This window comes from Chroicocephalus ridibundus, chromosome 8, assembly GCF_963924245.1.
Source record: "Chroicocephalus ridibundus chromosome 8, bChrRid1.1, whole genome shotgun sequence".
Taxonomy (NCBI): domain Eukaryota; kingdom Metazoa; phylum Chordata; class Aves; order Charadriiformes; family Laridae; genus Chroicocephalus; species Chroicocephalus ridibundus.
In genome coordinates this window covers 50,886,399-50,905,944 of record NC_086291.1, presented here as the reverse complement: position 1 = coordinate 50,905,944, position 19,546 = coordinate 50,886,399, and the positions used below count along the sequence as shown (strand labels likewise).

The window sequence follows — 19,546 nt, the reverse complement described above, 5'->3', positions numbered from 1 at the left end:
GCAAGGAGGACTTTGTGATTCTGACTGGAAAACGTCGAGGCAATAGATGGGGTTGTGCGGGCGGGCTCTGCCGCTCCTCCCGGCCGGGGCCTGAGGCGCCTGAGCTGGGCCGCGGGGCGGGGCCCGGCCCTGCCGGGCCTACAACTCCCAGCATGCACCGGGGCACAGCGGAGCGTGCGCGGAGCGGCGCCCTCCGACCCCGCCGTCCCCCGCCGCCGGGGTGGTGTGGGGCGCCGCCATCTTCTTCGCGCCGCCCGCTGGGCCCGCTGCCGCCGCCGCCATGCCGGAGGACAGCGACTGGGAGGCGTACAAGGTGCCGCCGACCCGCACCCCCGTCTCCGAGAGGACCACGTCGGTGCCCAACCCGATCGCCTTCTTTCAGACCGTCTTCAACTATGTCATCGACGCGCCCGTCACCTTCGTCCGAGGTACCGGCGGGCCGAGCCCTCCCCCGCTCCCCCCGCCGTCCCGGGGCGGCCGGGCCTCCTCACTAGCGCCGCTCCGCGGTGCCCGACGGCTGCGGGAGTCTGGCTCCGGGATGGCATGGGGGTACGGGACAAAGACGCAAGGACAGCGGGACAGGCACGGGGAGATGGGACACGCAAGGGCACAAGCACCGGGACACACAGGGAGATGGGGGACAGACGAGGAGCCAGCATGAAGAGAGGGACAGACACAGGGAGGGGGGGACAAGGACCCAGCATGAAGAGACAGAGGGAGATGGGACACAAACAAGGACCCAGCATGGACAGGGGGACAGACTGAAGGAGATGGGGGACAAGGACCCAGCATGGAGAGACAGAGGGAGATGGGACACAAACAAGGACCCAGCATGGACACTGGGACGGACAGAGGGACATGGCACAGAGACAAGGACACAGCACAGACACTGGAACGCACGGAGATGGGAAACAGACAAGGACACAGGGACAGATGGGCACACAGGGGCCAGGAACACCAAGCTGCACACACGCGGGGCCCGCTGCTGCAGTGCAGCCCAGGAGGGCAGCAAGGCCATGTCCGCATTGGGGCTGTGCTGCCGCTCGCTAACTGGGGGTGTCTGACCACCGGGCTGTCCCTGCAGAGTGGATCGAGCGCCAGCAAGCCAAGAACAAGTACTACTATTACCACCAGAAGTTTCGCCGCGTGCCCGACCTGAGCGAGTGTCTGGAGGGCGACTACCTCTGCTTTTTCGAGGCCGAAGCGCAGTGGAGGAGGGACAGGTATGGCTGTCATTGCTGTGGTTACTCAGCCCTGGGAACCGCAGCAGTTGGCTTGAACTCTCAGCATTTTCATGGAGTTTCCATTTCATAGTCCTGCTGTCCCCTGCAGCACACCGGAGCCGAGCAGGGTGGCGTTAGGACATATCCTCCTGCACTGCCTGGTTCCTACAGCACTGCTGCAGGACAGACCACTCTCTCCTGTAAAAACCCAGAGCTGACCTTCCACAGGGCGTCATCACCCCATTGTTCAGCTTTTCTGTCATCTCTTGGCTGTGGTTGCATCCATTATCATCTTTCCTGCAGGATGGTTGATCAGGAAATCGTGGAGATCGTCCGGGAGAGGCTAGGCGCATGCAAGCAGAGGGAAGGACCCAACCAGTTCCAGAACTGTGCCAAGGAGGCGGAGCTGCTGGCACAGGTCACCAAGGCCTACCAGGACAGATGTGAGTACAACTGCACGCATCTGCTGCAGCTGTGACAGCACCTGGGGAAAGGGGGTTTTAAGCCACTTCCCAGACTTGGAATCACAGAATGTTTTGGGTTGGAATGGACCTTAAAGACCATCTAGTTCCAACCCCCCTGCCATGTGAGGGGCACCTCCCAGCAGACCAGGTTGCTTAAAGCCCCATCCAACCTGGCCTTGAACACCTCCAGGGATGGGGCAGCCACAACTTCACATGGAAAGGGGCTTATTTCTTTCTAGCTGCTATGGGGCACACTCCTCAGACATTTACTTTCTTTTTAGATGGCGATCTTGGTGTCCACGGAAATGCAAGGACGTGCCTGATGAAGCAGAAGCACAGGATGATGGAGGAGAGGAAGGCACAAGCAAATGCATCTCAGTAGATCTAAATGGTTAGCACCCCCACGGTGCTTGTGTGGAATAGTGCATGTTGCCCCTTTGAACTCTGATGCTGTTGACCTCTACAATAAACGTGCAGCCCAGACATCTGCCATACAACCTGAATTTAGACTCGTTCTTTGAAGAGACCTGCAAACATTTACAGAATTCTTCCCTTTTCAGATCTGCATTCATCTTTGAATTCCAGCTGATTGTTACCATCCCACGGAATCCCAGTCAGCGCCACGCTCCAGGCACCCCTGGCTGCCTTAGCTGACATTTCCCCTCGGGAGCTCTCCCCCACCTCCATCAACCAGCAGAAACACTCTGCTGCTCTGCCCAGCCCTGGCGGAGAATTCCCCCAGTTAGGGTAAAGATTACGTGCTGTAGGACAGCACATAATCTTCAGAGCTGTTTCTAGACCCCATTTGGGATTAATACATGATTAACAAGGCTCAGTGTAATGTAACATACCATTTCATTCAACAGATGTTCAGGCTCTGGCCTGCAGACGTGAACCTACTTAAATCCCCAGCAGAGATTTAATCCATCTGCCCACTGAATGCATCAGCCATCCCGTCAAACCAATCACAATTTCTTGTTCACTGATCACTTTATTGTCTTGTACAAAACCCACTTAAGTTGTTGCCACAGCAGCTGCCTGGGTTCTCTGCACCGAGACTCTGGTGTGGGTCTTCGCCAGATGATCAGTGAACTCCTGCAAAAAATAAATAAATGTTTTATTTTCTTGAGCCACTATCACAGGTTTCTCAGCACTGCATCCCTTTGCAACAAGTTGTGTATGTGGGAGCTGGGGCAGTTCAGATACAAATTATATTTTTACTGAGCATTTCAAAGCTTTCCTTTGTCCACGAAACGCCGTTTTTAAGTATTATTACTCAAAACTGCAAGCTGAAAAAAAATATAATCACACACTACCTGACAGTCAGCTCTGACTACAACTCTACTCCCCCATTACTAAGCTGCAAATTCTTTGGGTACAACATCTGAACTTTACAGGGTGGGAAGGGCAAGATTTGAGCTGCAAAATGCAGAAATACTCTTACCTGGTAAGGAGACTTGGTGAAGACAGTCTCTTTCCAGAGGTCAGGGGTCAGATAACTGTAGGTCTTGGAGATGGCATCAAAGGTGGCTTTAGCTACCGAGATAAGTCAAACATTACACATCACTGCAAAAGAAATACGCTCACTAGTACCCACCCACACAGCTCCAAAAATGTAGAATTTAGGAAGGAACAGGGAGACCATAGCAGGGTCTCCCTGATATACACACCCAAAACTCAAGTTTCTTTCTCTCTCCATATACGACAATTACACTACTTCAAACAAGTGCAATCGCGCAGATTGGGAGATTTTTTTTTTTAACAACGCACATATAAAAAGACAATTTATTGTAATTAACTTTTACAGAACTTCAGGATCATCTACAGTGGGACTAACCTGCACTGTAAAAAGTAACAGAAGTCTTCCCTTTTGCTGAACTGCTAGAAACTTTCGGTTCAACGTGTATTAAAAAATACTATAGAAAGGGGTATGTTATGTCCCTGTCAATGACAAAAACGGCAATACATACAGCTAAGCTACCACAAGAAAAGCTAAAGCTTACCGAAGTTGCCGAGGGTGGCAGTGCAGCCCCTGGCCGAGGTGTAACAGTCATCGATACCGGCCATCATCAGCAGCTTCTTGGGGACAGGGGCAGACACAATCCCTGTCCCGCGGGGGGCCGGGATCAGACGCACCAGGACAGATCCACACCGGCCGGTGACCTACACAAACACAGCGGGGGTTACATCTCCCAAAAACACACGCTATAGCATCATCACTGAGACGAGGCCCAGCGAGTCCTCACCTTGCAAGGCACGGTGTGGGGCTTGCCGATCTTGTTCCCCCAATAGCCTCGTCGTACAGGTACGATGGATAACTTGGCCAAAATGATTGCCCCACGAATAGCAGTGGCAACTTCTTTAGAGCATTTGACACCAAGACCAACGTGGCCGTTGTAGTCGCCGATAGCGACAAAAGCCTAGGATTGAAAGAAGAGTTTTCAGTGGTGGCTGCACTGCATGGGGTCTCCCATCAAGGATGGTCTCTCAACAAGGATAACCCCAGGTGCGAGCTCAGCACTGAACAGCCTCAGCTCCCTCCAAGTACAAATCAAAACATCACCTGCTAAAACCTGCACAGCAGAGCTCACAGCTTAAGAAACCCATTTTTCCCCTTAAGAGTTCCTCCTTCAGTCAAAAAACAGCTACAGCTGAAGAACTGTGACTCAAATCCCTGCTACAGCCTCATACTCTTCAAAGGTCCCACTAATTTCCAAACAGCGTTCCCTCTTTGTAGCTAAGACTTCTCTCTCTGCCACAGCCCCTGAAAAGCCAACATCGTAGCACAAGTACAACTTAATTTTGTGCTAGGGCTGTTTCAAGTAACATTTAAACATATTACGAGGGTTTTAAAACCAATACAAAAACTTCGTAAGCTGCACAAGCAAATCTCCATACCAAAATATTTGCTAAACACTACTGAAGAAAATTAAAAGTATTTGAACTAATTTATCAATATGGTATTAAAAAAAAAAAAGCAGCTGACACATACAAAGTTTTTGCTGTGAAAAAGCAGAAGAAAAAGGCTACCTTAAACCTGGTACGCTGACCAGCACGAGTCTGTTTCTGGACAGGCATGATCTTCAAAACTTCATCTTTCAGAGAAGACCCCAGGAAGAAATCAATGATCTCCGATTCCTGCAAGAGTCAGTCATTTAATCACACAAGGCCACACTTTTAAAACAAACCAAACACAGCTAGTAAGGCTCCTACAATTCAAGTTCAATAAGCCTCTACGCATGTATTTTTTTAAACAATAGGTACTTAAGAATGTTGAATTTTGCCAGCATAAACTCATTCTAGCTTGCTAGACAGTCCAACGTAGCAAGGTAACATTTCAATTTTCCATCGCTGAGCAGAGCTATGACAGAAACACTTAGGCAACGTGCTGCCATCTCCACACAAAGCAGACTACAACACAGAAAACCCACCACGCTTCACAAGTGACTGCGTTGGTCCCTCAGTTTCTGCTGACTTATGCCTTCAACTCGAACCTCCTTAACCTAAAGCATCCTAAAGAGCAAATGGAGCAACTACTGTGAGCTCTGCATTTCAGATTAAGATTCTGCTGCACGTTCCTTTAACATACACAAAGCCTACCTTGATTGGAAGCGAGAAGAGATAGATCTCCTCAAGAGACTTGATCTTCATATCCTTGACCAGGCGACCAAGCTTGGTGACAGGAATCCACTAACAAAGAAATCCGTGCAAAAGGGTCAGCGGCAGCACCAGCTGCCAGCCCCGCAAGGGAACCGGCTGGGCTTCCGCTCCGGCTCTCGGGATGGCAGCAGAGACCAGACTGCCACAGGGCCCAGCTCCACCACCCGGGACGACCCCACACAGCCCGCCCAGCCCCGGGTTCCACTTACTTCCTTATCTTCGGCCTTGCCTCCACGGGCCCCGCGGCCTCTCCCCCGGCCCCTGCCGCGGCCGCGCCCGCGGCCCCGCAGCCCGGTCCCGAAGCCGCCGCGGAAGCCCCCTCGGGCCGCTCCTGCACCTCCCGCAGCACCGGCGTCGTCCGCCATTTGCTAGAGCAGAAAAGGGCGCGTTAGCGGGGACACCGCCACCGCCGCCGCCGCACCGGCGGGAAACGGCAGAGCCCGGAGGCGACCGATACAGCCGGGCGCGGCCGCCCCCGGCCCCGATGGGGGTGGATGGGACACAGGCCGCTCCGCCGGCGCCATCGCGCCCGCCCGCCGCACTTACGTGATCTCTTAAGAGTAGAAGGCCGGACCGCCCCGCCGCTGGCTATTTATACTCCGCCGGGGTCTCGCGAGAGCGCCGCCCGCCCCGCGCGCTGAATGAGGAATACACTGCGGGGCAGAGCGGCGCCTTCCGCCCGCTTATACAGGTTGCGGGGCAGGGAGACCCATCGGCAGCCGTGCGCATGCGCCGAGTCGGGTATATAAGGGGGCGCGCGCACATAGCGCTCAGTCTGAGGGGATGGTAGGTGTTGGGGGGTTGTGGTATCTACTGCCTTTTGTGTTCCTGGAACGTTTAAAAAAAGGCTTTTGGGATGCTTATGGTGCTGTCTGAGTTGGTGTTGGATGGGCCGCAGAGGGGAGGGCCTCGGTGAGCGGCCTGGGAAGGTGTTTCGGGGGTCGCGTTAGCTGTGGCCGCCGGGCGCAGTCTGAAAATCACTTGGGGTCTCCTGTGGCCCCTGGTGAGATAACTGTGCCGACAGTATAGGGAACATTAAGCTTATTGCCCACGGTAATGTGTGGGGAATGAAACCCATGTTCCCATAACCCTTTACTTAGCAGGCATCGGGGAATGATGTGTGCTGAGGCTATGGCCGTTTCTCAGAGTTAACTTTTTTCTCCATCAGCAGGTGCTGAGCGCGGCCCGGGACCGCTCGGTCTCTCCGGACGGACGGAACTGCCGGGCGTGGGGCTGCTCAGGCCCCGCCTTCCCGAGTGGGAGCCGCCGGCCCCGTCGTGTGCGGCGCCATGTGCGTGTCTGACACCTTCGGGGTGATTCCTGCCTCCTCGGTGAGCCCTGCGAAGCAAAGGGGGTGCTGTAATGGGTGATGACGGAGTATCGACTGCTGGAACGCGTTGAAATGATCCAGCTATGTATTTTTTTATATGCAATAAAAGATGAATCACTTGAAAGCTTGTTTGTCAAGCCTGTGTTGTTCCTTTTGACTTAAAAATCCCACATTTCCCTGTGGTTGGAGCTGGGGGGTCGCTTCGTTGGGGCGGGAGTATGCTGATGGAGAACGCTTCGGAGCACTGTGCGGGGGCTGCTCCGAGGCCGGCGGTACCGGCTGCTCCGTCCTCGCCACCGCGGGGGCTACGGCGGCGGTAGGGGCACCGCCCCCTGCCCACACTAAAGATGGTGGTCACGGCGTCCTTGCGCGGTGCGTCACGTCCGTGCGCCGGAAGTGGCGCCCTTCACCCGTAGCAACCGGGAGCGCCGGAAGCGGCCGGCACGCGGAGCGCGGCGGTGCGGGAGATGGAGGCGGCCGCCGCCAGCCCCGTGCGCTTCAAGAGCAAGTGAGGAGCGGCCGGGATGGCTGGGGCTGGGCCGCCGCGGTTGTGATATAACCCCCTGCCTGCCCGTCTCTCTCTCTCTCTTCCAGCTACGCCGTGTCGAGGAAGATCGAGCCTTTCTACAAGGGAGGGCGAGTCCAGGTACTGAGGCAGCGAGGGGCGGGGTTGGGAATACCACCCTCTCCCGGCTCCGTAACGTTCCCGTGTTCTGTTCCCTTTTCGCCAGATAAACCGGGATGGAAAGTTCATGTTTTGTCCCTGTGGGACCAAGCTGAACGTCATCGAGGTGGAAACGGGAGCTCTCCACAGCCTCCAGCAGGTGAGGAGGCTGTGCCTGTCCGCAGCACGAGAAGGACGTGGACCTGTTGGAGCAGGCCCAGAGGAGGCCGTGAGGATGCTCTGAGGGCTGGAGCACCTCTGCTGTGAGGACAGGCTGAGTTGGGATTGTTCAGCCCAGAGAAGAGAAGGCTCTGGGGAGACCTTATTGCAGCCTTCCAGTGTCTGAAGGGGGCCTATGAGAAAGTTGGGGAGGGACTTCTTACAAGGGTGCGTAACGATGGGATGAGGTATAACGGCTTCAAACTGGAAGAGGGTAGATCTAGATTAGATATCAGTAAAAAAAATTTCACTTTAAGGGTGGCAAGATGCTGGAACAAGTTGCCCAGAGAAGCTGTGGCTGCCCCATCCCTGGAGGTGTTCAAGGCCAGGCTGGACGGGGCTTTGGGAAACCTGGTCTGGTGAGAGGTGTCCCTGCCCAGGGCAGGGGGCTTAGAACTCGATGACCTTTAAGGTCGCTTCCAGCCCAAACCGTTTTATGAGATCCAGCCTCTTTTGACTGGTGGTGAAACTGCTGAGAGTTTCCCAAGGCTCCTGGGGCATTTTTCTGCTCTTGCTGGCTGTTGTTCTAAAACTCCCCGGAGCAAGAAGTGGAGGATGAGAATTGCTCTAAATGCAGACAGATGTTATTTGTGTTGTCCCTAAGTGCAGCTGGGAGCTGCTGGCTGTGCTCTGTGTCAGCAGAAGCATGTACAGAAGGGAACTCTGCGAGCATGCCACTCTACGGGGGGTTTAAATGTTTTTTTTTTTCCTTTAACTTTTATAGGATGAAGAAGAGGATATCACTTCATTTGTTCTTAGCCCTGACGATGAGGTATGTGTTTGGTGTGTGGTTTTCTGTGCTGCCCTGTCAGGCCTGATAAAAGCCAGTGGACACTGAAGGCTTCCCTGCCTGGAAGTGCCCTGCATTTCCAGAGATCCCTGCGGAATCCTCTCAGGCACTTCTGTCTGTCTCCCCTTCTGGGCTCAGGTCAGACAGGAATGCTGAGAGACTGAGCTTCAAAAGTGTCATAGCAACTGGCATTTCTGTGCTTTGCCTGTGGGCACTGGAAGAAATTGAAATCTAGTTAGTAGTTAACGGTGTTTCCTTCACCTTGCTTTTGCGCAGATCCTGGTGACAGGGAGCCGAGCCCTGTTGCTGAAGCAGTGGAACTGGCGAGAGAACAAGTGCGTTCGCACATGGAAAGCTGTGCACACAGCACCGGTTGCTAGCATGGCCTTTGACTCTACTTCAACGTTGTTAGCCACAGGTACAATCCTATTTCAGTGTCACACGATGGGAATGATATTGAGTGGCCCTTCTGCTTTTGAATAATTTAGCTCAGCTGGACACAGCCTGAGGTGGTGGCCTCCTGAATTCAGACATAATCAGAAGAGGTTTTACTTGGGTAGAAGTGATGTCTTGACAGACAAGGGATCCTTTCAGTGTTCTATCTAAAATATACTTAGTAAAATAGTGATAAAAATCAGGCATCTGTGAGACAGTGTGGTGTAGTTATCCTAGTGCAGAACTGGAACGCTTGGAGATGGAAGAGGGCAGGCATGACCTGTAACTTAATTGTACTCCAGGATTCTTGTCTGCGAGCAGTCAGGTTTTGCCCAGCTCTCTGAAAGTGTAAGGTGCTCCTGAGCTTCTCTTGGTGTGGGTTGTCGTTATCAAATTCATTTTTCTTTCTGCTGCCTCTGCAACCCATGAAATTTTACAGTTGCTGATGTGTTGGACCTCTGGTCTCTCTCTCCTCTGTAGTTCATTCGTATATGCCCTTCTTTACCCAGGTGGCTGTGACAGCACCATTAAGATCTGGGATATGATCAAGCAGTACTGCACACACAACCTAAAAGGATCTTCAGGAGTTGTACAGTAAGGATGGGTCTCATTTGTCAGTCACTGGCGTTAGTGTGATGTTTGGACACTGGGATTGATGTGAAATGTCTGGAGTTAATGGAATGTGAAGGCCCGTTCTGGGCTCTTTTGTTTCCCGTTTTTTGAAATGTCTAGTGAAGGAGCAGGGCTATGATTGACTTTAGTCCAGAGAGAAAAGACTTGGATCAATAAATCTGTGTCGTGGTTTGGGCTGGGATCTAAATGGAATATCTGTGCTTACTACCTGATGCACTTCAAGAATGTGGGAAGACTGGCAAAGATCGGTTGTAAATTTTTCTGGTGGGTGGCAGAGGAATGAAGTCCTACAAAGTCCACTTATAAATTCATCTCAACTGATCTGTCAAACTCTTTGTGTAGAATGTGTATTTATTTAAATGTTGGGCTAATGCCAGCATGCCAGATGGTTTATTCCTGTCCTGTTCAAGTGCATCTCCTTCTGTTTAGCCTTGTTGAGTTCCACCCTGATATCTCCCGTCTGCAACTCTTCTCCTCCTCAATTGACTACAAAATCCGCATCTGGGACCTGAATTCCAGCAAGTGTGTTGCTATGCTGGATGGCCACTTCAGTGCTGTCACCTCGCTGGCGTTTGCAGATGGAAACACGCTTATTAGGTAAAACTTTGCAGAGGCATAGCCTTTCTCTGCTGCTCTGCCTCCTGCCAGAGACTGGGTGTTTCTGTAGGGCCTGGGAAGGTCACCCTGTGAGGGGAAGGACTGCTACAAGTGTTCAGTCTCTGCTTGACTATACAAGCAAGTGACTGGAGGTCTCAGTACTCATGTGTCTGGTGATATACCATGCTGTCACATGGAAGGCTGGTGCCCTCTTTCACGTGGGCCTCTTCCCACAATTCCAAATTGGCACTCAGAGCCGGAGTTGAATGGATTTAACACTGGAACTGCTCTTTTAACTTGCAGTTCTGGCCGTGATAAAATCTGCATGGTGTGGGACCTGAAAACCAGAGAAAGTAGACGAACCGTCCCTGTCTACGAGGTGAAATTGCGTTTCATTTATTTGAGATCCTTTGTAGCTTCTAGGCCACAGTTTGTATGGTACCGCTCCCTCTTTATGTTCTTACATGTTGTGAAATCGTGTTTCTTTCCCTTTTACTTTCCAGAGGCCTTAAAACTCTGTCTGAAGCTGTTTATTTTCTTTTTCTCCTTGCCTGGTGTGGTCATGTTAGTTCGAGGAAATATATGCCCCCAGTGCTGGAGGAGGAGGGAAGGGCAATCATGGAAAAAAAAATTTGTTCTCATGTAGTCTCATGCCTGCCTGTCCTTGGTAGCTGTGCAGTGTGGGGCAGTGGAGTGGGGGGAGGTGGGGGTGTGTCTGTTGGTACGAGAGGGCAGTTGCACAGCTCTGGTTGCTGAAATGGGACTCTGGTCCCTTGCACTCAACTGGTGTTTGGCCAACTCTCTTGCAGAGCGTGGAAGCTGCCGTCTTGTTACCTGAAAAGGGAGATTTCTCTCAACTGGGTGTGAAGAAACAAGGGTTGCACTTTGTCACAGCTGGCAGCAAAGGTGAGCGTCCTGGCATGTCGCTGCCGGATTTGGAGACTGAAGAAGGACTGTACTTCATTGCTTTTGTTCCTGGGATGTGTGTTCTTTGTATGGCAGAAGCCTTGGGCTGAACTTTGAGGGCTGGAGAGCAGAGCCTGGTCCTGAGGTCCTCTGACAGTAATGGATGAGCGGGATCGATCAGGCATGCTGTGGAACTTTAACTATCTATGTTTTCAAACTGCAAAAAGTTTGATTTGGGATGGAGAAGAAAAACTTCGTGGGCCTTCCTGCCACTGTGATTGGATCTTTTCACAGTCTCGCCTTAAAGCTGTGCAGCTTTTTCTAGTGGGCAAGGCCAGGGTTTGTTTTATATTCTTTGGACAATCACTGCCTAAAACAGTGTCTCTGACAGGTAATTTATATCATAATTTTTGTTAGGCATCCTGAAAGTTTGGGAAGTTGCCACAGCCGCTTGCGTGTATACCCAGCCTGTGCCCTTTGAGTCCAAGGAGGAGGCCAGCGAGCGCAGCCTCACCCAGTGCATGCTTGTGCCTGAGAGACATGAGATTGTCACAGTGTCCGTTGAACACAACATTGTTTTTTACGATGCTCAAACTCTTCAGCTCAGGAAGCAGGTAACAACCCTCAGCCTCCCTTTTCCTCTTCCTTTATCCATACTTTAGGATCAGCTCTGTTCCTGGCGAAGGCTTTGTGCAGGGGTGCCCTCCTCTCCTGCCTGTTCTTGAGCTGTTCCTTGGTTACAAGTCAGAAAGCCAGTTTCACTGGTGAGGTTGTGTGGAGGAATATTGCACAGACACAAACATAGGAAAAGAAAACAGAACAGGCCTAGCCAAAAATCCTCCATCTTGTATCTAAGATTATTACGTGCAGCATTACATGAAAAGTAACAGTAACGCAGCCTCACTGAGCATGGTGCCATTTGGTACTTCTCTAACCAGATGACTTCTCCCTGTTAAACTGTTCCTGTTCTGCCATCCTCAGCTTGCAGGTTACAACGATGAGGTTCTGGATGTGAAGTTCCTCGGGCCTGGTGATTCTCACGTTGTTGTGGCTACCAACAGCCCTCAGCTGAAAGTGTTTGAACTGGCAACATTGCACTGCCAGATCCTCTATGGCCACACAGGTGTGTGTGATCAGCTCTGATGTACGTGGGTGGGAGGGAGATGTGAAAGCATTTCTTTGTCCAGCTTCTTGCTAAACTTTTATGTGGAGACTGGAGTCCTCGAGTTCTCCCTGGAACAGCATCACAAAAAGTTTTGGAGTTGTGCAGAGAAAGTATATGTTATGCCATCCTGGTCTTGCAAACACCAGTTTACTTTATCCAGGTCTGTCAGTTCAGTCCCTTTCACTAGCTGTGAGATCAATTTAAATTGGTATGTGAATGCAGGCTCTGAATGCAGTTTTGTGGCTGCAAGTGACAGACTCGCACCAATGCTGTAAGCAGCCAGTCACTCTGTAGTGAGTTTGGATATGTTCCTGAGTGTCCCAAACCTGTCCCCGGGTCATTAAGCAATGGGCTTATTAATTCATGCATTTCTATTGTCTGATCTCAGTATTACTTTGCATCCAACTATTTTTTTCTTCTTCTGTTTAGAAACAATTCTTGCTTTGGATGTCTTCAGAAAAGGCCTGATGTTTGTCAGCTGTGCTAAGGTGTGTTAGTTTTCTTCATTTAATGAAACTCTTCATTTCTAGTGATCTTTGTGGGCAGAGTTGTATTCTTTTTTGGTGATCAAGAAAGGGCTTTTGTTCAGACGGAATTCCTGTCTGCTACATCCCCCAAATATGAGGTTCTTTCACTATCCCTTTTTAACATTGTCCCTGGGGAAATGCGATTGATTGTATTTTATTAGTCTGAAAGGAGATGTCTCATTCTCCAAGCGTCTTGCTCTTGCATTAGAGTTCAGAGATGTCATTAGTGTGAGGCTGATGGGGAGCTGTGGGTAAAAACCATGTTGGAAGAAAAGGTGTGGACTGCCCTGATACCCCCAGAAATAAACCTCCATGCTGGAATCCCAGACTGGAGCAGACGGAGTTTGGCTGTGTCTGCCCTCACCTGCTCTGATTAATTCAGGCAAAGGCTCAAGTTCGAGAAGTGAATAGTCAGGCTCATGGATGTGGTGAACGCATGGGGAACCAATCACTTGTCAAAAAACCACAGCAGTTTATGTCCTCTCCTATTACAGGACAAAAGCCTTCGAGTCTGGCGGATGAACAAAGATGGAAGGGTGATCTGTGTTGCCCAAGGACTGGGTCATGCACATGGGGTAGGCGCTGTGTCTTGCTCAAGGTAATAAAAATCAGACGAGGGTTTATCTTTACAAGCATGAGTCATGGTTGCTTTGCTGATCCTCAGGGTGAATGTTTTGGTGGATGCCTGCCTCTGAGCCATGCTGTTTCTCATTCTTGGTTCCAGCTTGTCATGGTGCTCTGAGTTGGAAGGAAGGATAATTTTTTTGGTTTTTTTGATGCACATCTGTCTCTGCTTAAGTTGTAAAGTTTGCATTTCTTTGTTAGTCTAACTCCTGTTTGCCTTAAAGAGCAGCAGCTGGATAAGTTGCCCCATAAAGCTTGAGTGATCTGGAGAGGAGGGTTGGGGAGTGAAGGGAATGTGTCTATGAAGGCGCTTGCTTGAACAGCATGTCTGTTTATCAGCTCTTCTCCTTTGTCGGTGCTGCCTAACAGCCTGGAAAGCCCAGCTTGCCTGTTCAAGAGCTGCTGTGGACCTTTGTCTGTAAACGATGAGAGCTAGCAGTGCTCTGGCTTAATGTCTGAATTGTTGGAGGCTGTCCCAGGGACCTAAGTAAAATGAAAGACAGCTTGAAAAAAACATTAAAGCACTCTGTTTCACATCCCAGCAGAGAGACCATGTGTAGATCCCAGTAGGGGAGGGGAAGACCTCTTTTTCTGTGCACAGGAAGCCACTGTTTTGCTTCCTTACACTTGACATCTTTATTCCTTTCAGACTGAAAGAAAGCTTCATAGTAACCAGCAGCCAAGACTGCACAATCAAGATCTGGAATATCCCGGAATCCCTCACTTCCAAAGCAAAAGCGGCCTTGATCTCCAGTCCAGAAATCCTTCATGCAAAAGTGACTGAGAGGGGTCATGACAAGGTAAAGCTCATGTGATGTTAGAACATGCTTTTAGTACTTAAACCTTTCTCTGTGTTGTACCCTACATTTATTACCTGTCTGAAAGCTAGAGCAAAGACTTAAACTGCTTTGCGCTCTCTGTACTTGTGTGACTTCTCTAGGACATAAACAGTGTGGCAGTTTCTCCAAATGACAAGCTCATTGCCACAGGCTCGCAGGATCGGCTGGCCAAGCTGTGGTCCTGTTCTGATTGCTCTTTGCTGGGTGTCTTCACTGGACATAAGCGTGGAATCTGGTGTGTGCAGTTCTCCCCGGTGGATCAGATCTTGGCCACTTCTTCAGCAGATGGGACCCTGAAGCTTTGGGGCCTTCGGGACTTCAGCTGTCTGAAGGTAATCATAGTCATAGGGTTGGAAGGGACCTCTGGAGATCGTCTAGTCCAACCCCCTGCCAGAGCAGGGTCACCTTAGAGCAGGTTGCACAGGAACGCGTCCAGCTGGGTTTGGAATGTCTCCAGAGACGGAGACTCCACCACCTCCCTGGGCAGCCTGTGCCAGGGCTCTGCCACCCTCAGGGTAAAGAAGTTCCTCCTCACGTTTAGGTGGAACTTCCTATGCTCAAGTTTGTGCCTGTTACCTCTTGTCCTGTCCCCGGGCACCACTGAAAAGAGCCTGACCCCATCCTCCTGACACCCACCCTTTAAGTATTGATAAGCATCGATAAGGTCCCCCCTCAGCCATCTCTTTTCCAGACTGAAAAGACCCAAATCCCTCAGCCTTTCTTCATAAGAGAGGTGTTCCAGTCCCCTGGTCGTCTTGGTAGCCCTTTGCTGCACCTTCTCCAGCAGTTCCCTGTCTTTCTTGAACCGGGGAGCCCAGAACTGGACACAGCACTCCAGGTGCTGCCTCAACAGGACAGAGCAGAGGGGGAGGATGACCTCCCTCGACCTGCTGGTCACACTCTTCTTGATGCACCCCAGGATGCCATTGGCCTTCTTGGCCACGAGGGCACATTGCTGGCTCATGGTCATCCTGTTGTCCACCAGGACTCCCAGGTCTCTCTCCACCGAGCTGCTCTCCAGCAGGTCAGCCCCCAGCCTGTACTGGTGCATGGGGTTATTCCTCCCCAAATGATGAGAACTCAGACTGCCCCTTGCTCTAGGCAACCCTTGCGTGCTACAGGGATTGATTAAGGCTGTTTCAAAATAGTATGTGCTGGTCAGTGCAGCTGAAATTTAGCAACGTGTCCATGCTGAACGAATAGCTATTCGGGTCTACCCTTGTTCTCCAGGATCTTGGATATGTAAGCTGCATACAAAGCTCCAGGACAAGAGCATCTGCCCAGTGCTTAAGTGATCTTTCTTTTCTAGCTAACCAGGGAGCCACATGGTTGATCATAGGGGAAATGCACATTCACGCTACTGAAGGAAAGCTGGCTTTGCCTGACATAGCTGTGGCCACGAAGGAAAACCACACAAGCTTAAATTTCAGACTCACTCTTCATAGAAGAACTGTCTTTCCATTCCAGCAGTGTCTCACTAAGACCATGAGAAGGCGCTTGCCACTCTGTGCCACGTTCTGCCCAGCAGTGTTACCTCACCTCATGCCGTGGCAGGGGAATCGGCCTTTCGGGGAGATATCCTATGCGGTTGGCCTCACCGTTCAGACCATTTGCAATATGACCTTGGCCAACAAGTTTAAGCAAGCAGGTGGTTTGAAGAGATGATACAGGGACAAGTAATTTCCTACTGCCCTTTTAACCTACACTAAAAGTCCCGAGAGTAGAGGCTGCTTTTTGGAACTTCCCTATTGGGGCTCTAAGAGTAAATATCCTCTTGAAAGAGGACTTTCTGGAAAGGCCTGGCACCAACTCTAACGCTTCTGAGCTTCCTTGCTGTTTTCCAGACCTTTGAAGGTCATGATGCCTCTGTACTGAAAATTGTTTTCGTAAGCCGAGGAACACAACTGCTCAGCAGGTAAGTGCTTCTATACCAGGAGTCTGGAGGAAGATGTCAAAATGAATCAGAAGAGAAATCTCTTGGCTTACATCAGCAGCGGGAGGGAAGAGCCTTGTGCAGTGGATTTAGTTTTGGAAAGACTGATAGGAAGATGCTGTTTTTATGCCAAGCTTTCTGCTGGGGCTAACTTATCTTCCTCTTCTCCAGCTACGCTGTGGATTCTAGTTAGCTGCTGTGACATTGCTGGGTTGGTGACATACACTGCGGTTAGGTGGAGCTAGGGGTGCATCTCACCCTACTGCCTTTGGTGAGGGCAAAGCAGCCAGAGCTAAACAGTTATTGGTACCTGGGGATACCACCGGAGCATATGAGGAAACGTAGGTAATAGCATTTCCCAACTAGGAGTCACTTGAAGGAATGCTGGTAGTACTGGGAACTGCTTGTTTGGAATTCTCAAGCTCTTTTGACATTTTTGGTTAATTCTACTCCTGTTTAAAAGGCACTGGAATGGGACAAGTTTATCTGATATTTGAGGTGGGGCAGAGCGAGAATGGATCTATCCCGTGGTTCTCTGAGTGAAGTCTGTTGTGTTTCTTTCTCTTCTGAAAGCGGTTCTGATGGTCTCTTAAAACTCTGGACAATTAAAACAAATGAGTGTGTGAAAACTTTAGATGGTCATGAAGATAAAATCTGGGGTCTTCACTCTAACAAGCAAGATGATATGGTTGTGTCAGCATCCAGTGACTCCTGCATCACGCTGTGGAAGGTACAGTACGGGGTCTTTCTGTGTTTCCCCTCTGGGTTAGAAATCAGAATGCAGTTGGAGAGCCCAGGATCCCAGGGGCTTGTTTGTCACTGTTCCAGCATGACACATGCTCTCCTCATTTTCTGCACTTCGAAACCGGGTCCATAAGGCATGTCTTCGGGTTTGGGCTGGGTTTCTTTTGCCATACTGTGTTTCCCCAGTTGCTGTTGTAAGAGGAACAGCAGATGGGCTTTAGCAGCCTGCCCGGTGCTGGTGTTCTAAAGGTGGTTTGGAGGGAAGTCGTGAGTTGCTGGATTTAATGGTTAAATTACTTGACCTACAGATTTTGCTGCAGAAATCTCCTAATCGCTTGATGGCTCCTAATTGCTTGATGGCTAAATAAAAAATAATCTGTATTAAAACAAGATTTGACAAAGTTATATTCTGTTTTTCTCTACAGGATGTCACTGAAATTGAAGAGAAAGAGGCGCAAGCTAAACAGGAGGAGCAGATTATGAAGTAAGTCGATCCTGTGCAATGATGAGCTGTGACAGGCAAACTCTGTCCAGTGAAGCTGTTGACACCTAGAGCCATCCAGCTCCATCTAATCCACATATCACATCGTTTAGCTATTTAGAGGCTGTCAAGGCACAGTAGTCTCCTCTTCTTTGTAGTTTATCTTTAGTTCCTGCAAAGCCTTACTATAATACTGTCACCTTGACAATTGATTAGTTTTTTTTATGCACTGCTAAGATAAGCAAAGTCAAACCGCCAGAGCCTACTTTCACTTTCTCCTGCTTCAGCCAGCACTGAGTAGCTCAGGGAGCCCTTGAACGCGCCAGGGTAATTATCTGCACAATGAGGGCACCGAGGCATTCATTGGCAAGCACCATTAACTTCTTGGCATTAAAGCTCTGCACGCTATTGTTGCCAAATCTGCTGCTTTCTGTAGAGAGTTTTTTACCACCAACCAAATACTTGTCTCACTCTCTTGACCCTGAATTGTTTTCCAGAGAGCAAGAGCTTTCTAACCTGCTTCACGAGAAAAGATATCTCAAAGCTTTAGGGTTGGCAATCTCTCTGGATCGTCCGCACACGGTGTTGATGGTGATCAAAGGTGAGTCCACGTTGTGCTCTGAAGGCATTTTCCTGCCCTCTCTGCTTTCCAGAACATCTCTTCCAGGTAGACAAAGTCTAGAAAGTCTCATTTGTCTGAAAGACTCAGTTTTCTCTTTCTCTGATGAATCCCGTTTTCCTAAGTGAAATCGCCCTTGGTAACAAATGGTCTCCCTGCTCTCAGCCCATGGGTGCGTGGGCTGGACTCCTGCATGGACTCTTCATTTCTCTTTTTCCACAGCCATCCTCAAGGAAACCGATGGGAGGAAGCACTTGGAAGAGAACATTGTTCGGTTGCGGAAGGATCAGAAAGGTTTGTTGTAACTTGGTTTAAAGTGATAAACCCATTCAGGTTAGGGGCTTGTTTTCTTAACTGAAATTAAAAGGAGAAGAATCTCCTTAGACTCAGTATTTACCGCTGCGCTCCCACCGTGCTGAAGCGGGACTGGCCTTGGGCAGCTTCTTTGTGATGGTGCTGCTTGTGGTGCACACCAGCAACTGCTCTGAGCTTGTGTGAGTGGCTTTGCCTGGCCTTGTCCCCGCCTTGTTTGGGATGTTCGTGTGACGGCTCAAGAAATGGTTCAGTGCATAGCTGTTCTGCCCCTCTGGGCTCGTCGGTCAGGGGGTGTGGGAGCTGAACCGCTCTGTACGACAGAAGAGATGCTTTCGAACTTGGCGTCTCCTGTGTGCCAGCACCATGGCACAGCCAGCCTGTACAAATTTCCTTCCTCCCTAGAGGCGGTGTTAGCGTTCTTGGTGACGTGGAATACGAACTCTCGAAACTGCCACGAGGCCCAAGCTGTCATTGAAACCCTCTTGAAGCACGAAGCACCGGACAGCCTCCTGCAGTACTCGGGCATTAAATCTGCTGTGGAGTCCCTGCTGCCTTACACCGGTGGGTCACGCTGCTGGGACAGGCTGCGAGCCTGAACTCGCCTCCTGTCTTCTGAATATTCCCTGTTTGCCTTGATCTAAAGAGAGGGGAGGTTTTTGCCCCCCGTTCTGGTGAGCTTTCTCTCCTGTGATGCTAACCATTGCGTTTCTCTCTTTGCAGAGCGCCATTTTCAGAGACTGAGCCGTTTGCTACAGGCCTCCATGTTCATTGATTTCATGTGGCAAAACATGAGGCTGGCTGATGCAGCCCAGCAGGAAGACGTGACTTTGTGACCTTCCTCCTGCCAGTTGCTCCTTCTGGAGGGGAGAGTCTGAACTGCCTTCCCACCAGGTATGGCAGCTGGACTATTCCTGTATTTTATAATAAATTTTTGAAGTTTGAATTTCTAAAACCAGTCCGGCATTCAGTCTCCTTGGGGCTTGGTGAGAGGAAGGGGTCATTCCTTTGGCCAAGCCGTGGTTTCCCTTGCTATTTGCACACCCTGGATTTTCAGGCCCAGACGCTTAAACAGCACTTAGTTTGGAGAAAAGGCAGAAGCGTTTGGTCTTTGCTGGGGATTTAAAGACTTTGCGGAGTTGGGAGACACTACGGGCAATGTCGTGTCACATCCCAAAGCCCAGCTAGGCGGTGCGTGTGTCATTGAATCAGTGTTGTGTCATTGAGTATTTTCTTTGCTTGGGAAATGCAGCCTGGGCCAAGGCAGGTCTCTCGCCTGTGCCTGCCCTGAATGTTAGCGCCTGGGAGGGAGATAAGTGCAATTTTAATTCCCCAGCTAACAAATTTTTTGAAGTACAAAAAACAAGCAGTCTTCATGGAT

At 50.4% G+C, this 19,546-nt stretch overlaps 3 protein-coding genes and 2 non-coding genes across 5 annotated transcripts; 3 read left to right on the top strand and 2 right to left on the bottom strand.

The window, feature by feature from the left end:
* Positions 1-195: 195 nt before the first annotated feature.
* On the top strand, positions 196-2,184 carry NDUFB10 (NADH:ubiquinone oxidoreductase subunit B10). Its single transcript, XM_063343132.1, has 4 exons — positions 196-428; positions 1,085-1,223; positions 1,527-1,666; positions 1,969-2,184. Exons 1-4 carry the CDS (start codon positions 281-283, stop codon positions 2,067-2,069), a joined length of 528 nt encoding a protein of 175 aa, XP_063199202.1. The 5' UTR covers positions 196-280; the 3' UTR covers positions 2,070-2,184.
* Positions 2,185-2,658: 474 nt separating this feature from the next.
* On the bottom strand, positions 2,659-5,747 carry RPS2 (ribosomal protein S2). The gene is made up of 7 exons (XM_063343131.1): positions 5,557-5,747; positions 5,288-5,377; positions 4,718-4,825; positions 3,934-4,107; positions 3,691-3,850; positions 3,132-3,223; positions 2,659-2,782 (listed from the first exon to the last, which is right to left on the bottom strand). Exons 1-7 carry the CDS (start codon positions 5,710-5,712, stop codon positions 2,702-2,704), a joined length of 861 nt encoding a protein of 286 aa, XP_063199201.1. The 5' UTR covers positions 5,713-5,747; the 3' UTR covers positions 2,659-2,701.
* LOC134520246 (small nucleolar RNA SNORA64/SNORA10 family) lies at positions 3,299-3,438 on the bottom strand. The gene has a single exon (XR_010072391.1). It is a non-coding gene; the product is annotated as a small nucleolar RNA SNORA64/SNORA10 family (small nucleolar RNA).
* Positions 5,748-6,312: 565 nt separating the features above from the next.
* LOC134520260 (small nucleolar RNA ACA64) lies at positions 6,313-6,437 on the top strand. The gene has a single exon (XR_010072404.1). It is a non-coding gene; the product is annotated as a small nucleolar RNA ACA64 (small nucleolar RNA).
* A 660-nt stretch (positions 6,438-7,097) lies between these two features.
* TBL3 (transducin beta like 3) lies at positions 7,098-19,543 on the top strand. Its single transcript, XM_063344704.1, has 22 exons — positions 7,098-7,185; positions 7,272-7,323; positions 7,409-7,501; positions 8,285-8,332; positions 8,627-8,768; positions 9,295-9,379; positions 9,848-10,015; positions 10,319-10,394; positions 10,825-10,921; positions 11,339-11,535; positions 11,903-12,044; positions 12,516-12,574; positions 13,108-13,211; positions 13,887-14,037; positions 14,178-14,408; positions 15,921-15,991; positions 16,583-16,739; positions 17,179-17,237; positions 17,732-17,835; positions 18,076-18,147; positions 18,571-18,729; positions 18,889-19,543. Exons 1-22 carry the CDS (start codon positions 7,145-7,147, stop codon positions 18,999-19,001), a joined length of 2,421 nt encoding a protein of 806 aa, XP_063200774.1. The 5' UTR covers positions 7,098-7,144; the 3' UTR covers positions 19,002-19,543.
* Positions 19,544-19,546: the final 3 nt, after the last annotated feature.

What these genes read in the sequence shown, in the direction of transcription:
- RPS2 (XM_063343131.1), bottom strand. Translation starts at nt 5,712, where the DNA reads ATGGCGGACGACGCCGGTGCTGCGGGAGGTGCAGGAGCGGCCCGAGGG. An exon ending in TCTTCTCGCTTCCAATCAAG is followed by an intron (nt 4,826 to 5,287) that starts GTAGGCTTTGTG and finishes TGACTCTTGCAG; the next exon opens with GAATCGGAGATCATTGATTT. An exon ending in TGCCACCCTCGGCAACTTCG is followed by an intron (nt 3,224 to 3,690) that starts GTAAGCTTTAGC and finishes TTATCTCGGTAG; the next exon opens with CTAAAGCCACCTTTGATGCC.
- TBL3 (XM_063344704.1), top strand. Translation starts at nt 7,145, where the DNA reads ATGGAGGCGGCCGCCGCCAGCCCCGTGCGCTTCAAGAGCAA. An exon ending in ACAAGGGAGGGCGAGTCCAG is followed by an intron (nt 7,324 to 7,408) that starts GTACTGAGGCAG and finishes CCTTTTCGCCAG; the next exon opens with ATAAACCGGGATGGAAAGTT. An exon ending in GTCCCTGCTGCCTTACACCG is followed by an intron (nt 18,730 to 18,888) that starts GTGGGTCACGCT and finishes CTCTCTTTGCAG; the next exon opens with AGCGCCATTTTCAGAGACTG.
- NDUFB10 (XM_063343132.1), top strand. Translation starts at nt 281, where the DNA reads ATGCCGGAGGACAGCGACTGGGAGGCGTACAAGGTGCCGCCGACCCGC. An exon ending in GCCCGTCACCTTCGTCCGAG is followed by an intron (nt 429 to 1,084) that starts GTACCGGCGGGC and finishes CTGTCCCTGCAG; the next exon opens with AGTGGATCGAGCGCCAGCAA. An exon ending in CAAGGCCTACCAGGACAGAT is followed by an intron (nt 1,667 to 1,968) that starts GTGAGTACAACT and finishes CTTTCTTTTTAG; the next exon opens with ATGGCGATCTTGGTGTCCAC.